We start from the raw sequence: 8,574 nt of genomic DNA on the forward strand, positions 1-8,574 counted from the left end.
GATTCCATTATATGACATGTCCAGAATTGACAAATCCAGAGACAGAAAGTGGATTAGTGGTTGCCAGGGTATGGGTGAGATAGGGGAATGAGGAGTGATGGGTAATGTGAACTGGATTTCTTTTGGGGTGGGTGGGTGGAAATCCTGAAAAATGCTCTAAAATCAGATAGTGGTAGTGGTTGCAGAACTCTGTGAATATATTAAATACTGAATTTCATACTTTAAACCAGATTAAATTTATAGTATGCAAAATATATGTCAGTTTTAAAAATGCATGAAAACAACAACAATAGCAACTAGAGTGGTGTCTACTCAGGCTGCTTGGCAGTCACTTGAGCCTTCCAGGCCCTGACAGGTTGGGCTCAAAGAGGAAAGCCAGTAGGGAGCCCAACAGGGAGCATGCATGTCTGGGCCTGAGGGGCCTCAGGATGTCTCCATCTGAGTAATGACTGAGTGAAGCAACTCAGGGACAGCAATTACAAGGACTCTCTGCCAAGGAAGAAATTCCTGATTCCCTCCCTGACCACACATAGCCCTCCTTCATCAGTAGTAGCAAATGAGTCTCCTCTTTGAGGCACTCAGCTTCTTCAGTCACAAGAAAAGCAGCTTTTGGGTCTTTGAGCAGCCCAACAGGGTCTTGTGCTGGTCAAACAGTTTGTGCAGGGCTTCCATATAGAGTGTGTGGTATTTGTCCACCATCTCCTGGCTCGGCTTCTCAATCTTGGGCACTGGCAGAGGCTCCCCGACTGCCAAGAGAAATGAGAAAGGGCAAGTGTTAGAGAATCTTGTGTTCCATAAACCTCCTTCTTTCTACCTCCTGGGCCTGATTCTCTCTCACATCTCAAATTAACTCCCAGCTTCTCCCCCTCTACTGCCTTTTTCTTTGGTCGGGGTAGGGCGGTCAGGGCTCAGGTGGAAGTTGAGAAAGAGCTGAGGTGCCCTTGGGCTGAGACCAGCACTCACCCACGGTGGTGATAGGCAGTGCATATGGCAGGAGCCCAGCAGAGCCTCTGCTGAAGCCTCGTCCGTAGAAGACACAGCAATAGAAACCAAAGAGACGGCGGAAACAGCTCTGAAACTTATACATCCAGCTGTCCTTCTCGAATAGTACCTGCTCATACACCTCAGTTTCTCCAAAAGTAAAGGTAGGGACCAGATGAGCCCTGTAGGAAAACCACAATTTATTTCCCAGACACATTCTAGAGTGGAAACCACCCAGGAAAAATACTTGTTCATGGCCAGGCCCTCATCCATTATGAAATCCCTGTGGCATAAAGTATTTCTTCTTATACTAAACAGGGCTCCAACACTTAGTGTCTCTTGTCCTGGAATTTTCAAGCCCAGTGAAAGTGCTATATCTGGGCCAGGATTACAAGGGCAAAATATGGGGGTGCAGGGAAGAAAGAGGAGTTTGGGCAGAGATCCCCAGAGACCCACACAGTGCAAAGAAAAGATTCCAGGAGGGTTCAGGGAGGGGAATAGCTGACTGTTTCTACTAGTAGGATGCACAGAGATAACAATAATTTTGCACAGACGTGTCCATACAATATGCCTCTCACCCACAGGGACTATGCATAACGTATTCTGTCCTTGGGTCTTTGGATTTAGCACAGAGAAAAGTTGTTCCCTTCTCATAGGCCATGGGAATCCACCCTGACAGTGCCCCAGGTAGGGAATCAGGCTCCTTAAGTCTTCCTGTGAGAGAAGTGTAAAGAGAACACAATCTCTCTTATACAAATCTTTGTGAGTTACTAATAGTAATCTCTCAGCACTCTGACCTACATTACCTTACTGGGTCTTCATAGCAGAGACAGTGGAGGACACAGTGTGTGTGTGTGTGTTGGGGGGGGGAGGTATTTTCATTACCTTCCAGATACAGAAGCTCAGGTTCAGAAGTGGGAAGGTCAGTCAGGTAATCAGTGAGTGGCGGGACCTGGACTAGGACCCCAGGACTCCTTCCTCTGAGCTCAGAACTCTCTCCCCCTACATTTGTTCCAAACTAATCAACAGACCACTCAGGCAAGGTTATTAGAAGAAACGCTTCCCTCTTTTCTGAGTCTGTAGTAGGACAATTGTCCCTGTGTTCAGTGCGTCTGCCTGCTGATCTGGTAGGACACCCCACATCTCCAGCTCCTTATCTCCTCTCTTTTCCCCTATGTCAGTGTGACTAATGTGTATCCATCGCTTACTGTGTGCCAGGCACATGGTCAGTGTTTTATGAACATGAATTCATTCAAACCCCACAATAATCCAATGAAGTAGATACAATTATTAGTAGCTATGTTATAAAGATGAAAACATGAAAGCTCAGAATAGTTGAGTAAGCTATTTCAGAGTGCAGGGTAAGTCATGGAGCCAGGATTTTAAATCAGGCCCCTGACTCCAGATCCTGGTGCATACTGACCATACTGTACTACCTCTTGCACTTAACATTAAGGGAAAATATACATATTGATGTTGAGAGAGATAATGTAGGAGTCCTCTATATACCATGGCAGCTCTAGCCAATTCCTCTCATAATGAATCTGGGTTTGTAGTTTGGCTTGCTGGGAAAAGGTCTAGTTAGCTCAGAAGGAGTATCTGACCTGAACCTTTTTGAAATTCTGTGACCATCTCCCCTACTTACTAGTAAGTTCAATGAGAGCAAGAGTCATGTCTCATTTATCTTGGCATTGCTTACCAGAGAATGCTGCTCAGAGAAGGCCACCCACCCTTGCCCTGGGAGGAACACCTACCCATGCTGGAGGGCAGTGCGCACAAACCCTTTGCGCTTCTGGAGGATGAGGGTGGTGGCGTTGGGCACACTTTGCAGGGCCTCACCCACCCCTCCCACTACAATGCCCACAAGGTTGCCAGTGCCGTGGCTCAGCAGGTAGTCGATGGCTGGCTGACTCACGGAGCACACACCTGAAAGAATCAAGGAGCACAGACAGGAGCAAAATGATCAGGAGAGGAAAAAAGGCTGAGAGAGAATACCCTCTGTTCTACTTCTCACTGGCTTGTTTGTGTGCCCTTTGATCCCATGTGTCCCAGGAGGAGAGGTAATGAGATGGGACAAAGGGTGTGGAGAAGAGAAGGCTGTGGGCAAACACAACACATTTCACTTTGAGGCAATATCTCCACTTTTGTAGGAGGCACTGGGTCAAAACTATAGCAGAAAGGTTTTCAGTGAGACAACCAGGACTTTTAGAATTCCATTATAATTCTACTCTTTTGCTTTATCACCATTAATTTCAACAGCGATTATTTATTGAGCACATATTCTGTGGCAGACACTATATTGAACACTTGACTTGTATTGTCTCATTTAGTCAACACACCACATCTGAGGTCAGACAATCAGCAGCAGCACCACTTTACATATGAGGAAACAGACCAATAAAGATTCAGTAGATTGCCCTCCAAGCATGTCAACCTTGCAGCCTCAAGGCTTGTGGCCCGCAGGTCATGAGTTTGACGTGCTTGTGAGACCACAGTTTAGCTCCAGAACATATGCTTTTAACTACTGTGCTATAAAGGTGGTGAGAGGGTTTGAGAGGCAGGATATGAGAGGCTTAAAAAGGTGCATCTCCAAGAGGAGAAATGGGTTAGAAGATCTAGTATGGTCAGAAGCACCTTTGGCCATGAGGTAGTCCCTAATCAAGGGGATCTTGAAGAACCAGGATAGCGTGGCCAAGTGGGGAGTAATGCCTGGGAAGATCTTCGAGAAGCCTGTGGCCTCAGTGCAGAAGTTGCAGAAGGCGCCAAAGGTCAAGAGGCCATGGGGATGAACCCCCATGAGGTAGTTGTGCTCAGGTGACAGGTCTTTAGTCTTCAGGATCTGCAGTCATGGAGAGAAATTACAGAGGTGGTGGAATGAGATCACATGGGGAAGCAAAGGTGGAGACACTTCAGGGATCAGGGCACTCTCTAAACCAGACCTTTTCAACACATAGGCCATGAGTGGGATTCAGGGGCTGAGGTATTGGTCTTCTCAGTTCCTGAGAAACCAGGCAGAGTCTGGGCAGCTGAACTGCTGGGTCTCTTGCCTATGGCTACAAGGAGTCTCAACCATTTATGTCAGTGCACTTCATAGATGGTATCATTTTCTATGAGTGCTCTTAAGTGAAAAAGATCAGTAAACTCACCTCCAAAAGTCAGGAAAGTGTTTGTTGTCTGATCCAAAGTGTGCTCAGAGGATCAGTGTAGCAGTATATTCCTAGACCCCCTTCCTGGTATTTTCTCCCCAACCCCATTTCAGTGCCCACCTAAGTAACTTTTATTGAGTGCCTTTCCTTATCCATCATTTGAACTACTTGTATACCTTGTACTAAACCATAAATATATAATCTGCCCTCCCCATTAGATATGAGCACCTTGATGGCAGAGGATGGTATTCTACTCACTTCTCTGTACCCCAAACCTGTGGCACAAAGTAGGCTTTCAATCAATGTTTGTTAAACTGAACTGAACTGCATTTCCATTTCTGCCTGTCATCTGGTAGACCATGCCAAGGGCATCCAAAGTGTCCTAGCAGAGTAATGAACACTTGGCAGCAATGTTGGATCATAAAGTATGTCTAGCTTGCACTGAGATATGTGTGGGATGCTCATTTCCCCTATGGACAACCCTAGTCATTTGACATAAATGCCTAGTATTTGGGGAACTGTGAAGGGTGCTAAGGAAAAGACACTTACCGTGATGGGGAAATAGTCCCTGATCTGGGTCCAGACATACCAGTTCCTTACCCAGGTGGATCGCCTGCCACCTGAGACAGAAATATCAGTAGGGATAGTGTTTGTGTGTGTCAATCCAACCATTCCCAGGCCTTTCCTAGCAGCATAAAGGGACCATGGCTTTACTAGAGAGCTGGAAAAGAAAAAGACCCCAGGATGGTCCTGGCTGGCCCAGTTCCTGTGGCTCTGAGAATTGTGATGAAAGGCCTTTGGTATGGTGAGTGGGACTCCCTAGTTACAGGTTAAGATGGAACATTCTTAGGTCCTGTTCTTTCTAGGCCCACGAGTCTTACCTTGTTCTGGGGTCTTCCAGTCCAGGAAAAGCCAGGCAAAGTAAAGGGCTGGTAGTAGCCACAAGGATGTAAATAGCAGGTAAATGAACAATGGCTGCACGATCCAAACTGATGAGAGAGCAAGACCAAATTTGTGCTGCCAGAGGAACTTGACCATGTCCAGCCCTATTAAGAAACTACACAAGCCTCTTGTCCTGGCCTTCTGCACAATTCAGCTCCTTTCCATCCACTATCCATGTCTACTTTTCCTTCAAATATTTCCTCTATCATCTAGCACACACCAGTTCTATTTCTTTGCTTACCTGTCACCGCTGTCTACCTGCCTTCCTGCCAATCCACCATCCCTCTACTCCTGCTTCCTGCCTGCCATCAGCTTTTACCCGGCTCCCATTTGCCCACCATCTTATTTCACTTGTCTCCCTCCCTATCCTTTATCCTTGAACGCTGTTAAACCACTAGCCCATCCTCCCTTGCCCATATACTGTCCATATCTCCCCACACCCGCCCCAAACAACATCTGTATCCCATCCACCATTCTTGTCCTCTCACCCTTCACCATTATTTCCATTATCTCTATTCACTGGTTCAAACACAGGCTATATACTTTTCTAAGTCTGTAATGCTAATGCTTCCTCTCTCCCACTCCCCATGCTTCCTTATGATAATGAACTTATCATGCCTATTCCCTGGACCTCCTTTCCCTTCTCCAGATAGCAAGGGTTAGCAACTGGTTGAAAGGAGCTAGAGCTACTCATATCCACCATGACCCTGTTCTACCCCTGCCTGTCTTTACTGCCCCTGGGGTTCTATCTTTTCCTTCTCCAGGGCACTCATGAAACTCGAGACTCCTTGCCTTTACTCTGCAGTACCATCTGAGATGATGAAAGGCCAGAGGTGAGACTTTTTATGAACTTAAAAATCACCCCAGATCTCGCCCTGGCCCCTGACTCTGGCGTCTTGCCATGCATTCTTAGATTAGTACTCACATAAGGCAAGGTAGCTCAAGGGCCAATGCAGAAGTATGAGACTCTGGAAATGCTTAGGCTGCTTAAAACAAGGCATGATACCCAGGAGCCTGACAGAGACGAAGATCCCAGAACAGTGTTCCAAACAAAGGTGCCACCAGCCTCTGGAAGCTCACTCAGTAGTGACTATGAGGCTTTTTACCTGCTCTCTTCCCGTCTTGTGCTGTCCCACACCTACCACTCGCTTCAGGGGCAGGCTCTGGAGTACTAAGGACTGCCCTATCAGATCTGAGCCCTGGCCTCTGCACATTTGCCCTTTGACTCTTTCTTCTGTGCTTATTGGGAAATCAGGATCGAGAAGGTTGAGGACTGCAATCTAGTCCCACTGACCCAGAAATCCAGAGAAGAAAAACACCTCTCACAGGCCACTTGGAGAGTACAGGGTTTGTGACCTCAGGGAGATGGCTGGTGGGAGGGGAGCTCCGGAGGTGTGTGGGGGTGGGGAGCACCTGGGATTAGGTCTCTGTTGTAACTGACTGTTGACCTAAGGCAGCCTGGTTTGGGGCTGTCCCCTGTTTTAACTTTCTATTATAAAAATTTCCAAACACACACAAAACTAGAGAAAGAAAGAAATTTTCATCTTTGTGTTCATCTTCATACTATTAATATTTTGCCATACTTGTTTCATTTATCTCCTTACTTCCTTTTTTTCTTGGAGTGTTTTTAAGAAATTCTAAGGCATGTCATTTTATTCCTAAATACTTCACTATGCATCAACAAAAATGTGGATTTTTCTTCCGTAATAACAATGCCACTATCAGCCTTAACAAATTTACTAATTCTGTAATAACATCTAATAGCCAGTCCATATTCAAATATCTTTTTATAGTTGGTTCATTTGAATCAGGATCCAAATAAGATCCACTGATTATATTTGGATGCTGTGTCTCTTAAGTTTCTCTTGCTCTCTAATTTTTTTATTGTAAAATAAAACTCAAATACAAAAAACTACCTAAAACAAATGTATAGCTTAATGAATTATTATAAGATAAACACCTTGCAGCCACCACTAGGTAAAGAAAGAAAATGTTTCCACCCACTCCAGAAGCCTCCCCCTGTGCCCCATTTCAATCACAACCCTCTTTCTTCTCCCAAACTGACCATTATCTTGACATTTAGAGTAATTTTTCCTTGCCTTTCTATGGTTTTATTACCCAAATGTACTTCCCTAATGACTATGGTTTAGTCTTGCCCATAAAAATAGATATGACCCTTAAATTGTCTATTTAAATTTTTTATTTTGGAATAATTTTAGATTTATGGGAGAGTTCAAAGATAATATAGAGAGTTCCCTATACCCTTCACTTAGCTTCCCCTTGTTAACATCTTAAATAACCATTGTATAGCTATCACAGATTATTTATCCCTATACAGATTATCTATTGAAGAACCCATGGCATTTGACCTGGAGAATTGCCCACAGCCTGGATTTTGTTTACTGCATGCTCATGGTGCACTTCAGCAGGTTCCTGGGGATTTCCAGTAGATTGTCAGTTGGATTCAAAGAGTAGATTGGACTCAGGTTTCAGCCCTTTGGTAAGATCTTTATTTGCTTTATTTTTTCTTTCTTTCTTTCTTTCTTTCTTCTTTCTTCCGTGTGTGTCTGTGTGTGTGTTAACTCTCACCTGAAGACTTTTTTCCCATTAATTTCTAGAGAGAGTAGAGGGAGGGTGGGAGAGAGAGAAACATCAATGTGAGAGAGACACATCGATTGGTTGCCTCCTGAACTTGCCCCAGTTGGGGTCGGGGATCTAATCTGCAACCCAGGTATGTGCCCTTGACCTGGAATCGAACCCACGACCCTTCGGTGCATGGGCCGATGTTCTAAGGGCCAGAGCTTTATTTGCTTTTAATACAGAACAACCCCCCTTCCTACCAGCTGTTTTTTTTCATCATGCCATTGACCTATTGAAAACTGTTCTCACTTGGAGTAAGTCAGTCTTCCAGACTTCAGCACCAGCTCTCATGAGCAGGGGTGGGAGTGTGGAACCTAGTTCCTGGGTGAGTCCCAAATGCAGGCCAAAGTGGGAGGGGGAAAAGGAAGCCTCATATCTTTCTCTGACTCCTGTCTCTTACCTTGTAACTTTATGCTCACTGAAGCAAGTAAGGTTGTGGGGTTGATTTCTGTTTATTTTTATTTTAATATATTTTTATTAATTTCAGAGAGGAAGGGAGAGGGAGAGAGAGATAGAAACATCAATGATGAGAGAGAATAACTGATTGGCTGCCACCTGCACGCCCCCTACTGGGGATCAAGCCCGCAACCCAGGCATGTGCCCTTGGCTGGAATCGAACCTGGGACCCTTCAGTCCACAAGCCAACGCTCTATCCATTGAGCCAAACCAGCTAGGGCTGTTTATGTTTTTTGGTGGGTTTTTTGTTTGTTTGCTTGCTTTTGATTTTCACACCTGAAGGCTATGCTTCTAAAGGCATAGGGACCACATTTTATTATCAGTGCATCTGCCCCCAATGCCTGGAAAGTCTATCAGCCGTGGGCAAACTACAGCCCGCGGGCCGGCTCCGGCCCGTTCGGCTGTTCCA

At 45.4% G+C, this 8,574-nt stretch overlaps 1 protein-coding gene across 1 annotated transcript; it reads right to left on the reverse strand.

Annotated features, from left to right (window-relative positions):
• Nucleotides 1-552: 552 nt before the first annotated feature.
• On the reverse strand, nucleotides 553-6,105 carry AWAT1 (acyl-CoA wax alcohol acyltransferase 1). Its single transcript, XM_006766595.2, has 7 exons — nucleotides 5,995-6,105; nucleotides 5,009-5,116; nucleotides 4,677-4,747; nucleotides 3,616-3,820; nucleotides 2,736-2,907; nucleotides 964-1,163; nucleotides 553-746 (listed from the first exon to the last, which is right to left on the reverse strand). Exons 1-7 carry the CDS (start codon nucleotides 6,068-6,070, stop codon nucleotides 592-594), a joined length of 987 nt encoding a protein of 328 aa, XP_006766658.1. The 5' UTR covers nucleotides 6,071-6,105; the 3' UTR covers nucleotides 553-591.
• Between the last annotated feature and the right edge of the window lie 2,469 nt (nucleotides 6,106-8,574).

Source organism: Myotis davidii, unplaced genomic scaffold, assembly GCF_000327345.1.
Source record: "Myotis davidii unplaced genomic scaffold, ASM32734v1 scaffold1162, whole genome shotgun sequence".
NCBI lineage: Eukaryota > Metazoa > Chordata > Mammalia > Chiroptera > Vespertilionidae > Myotis > Myotis davidii.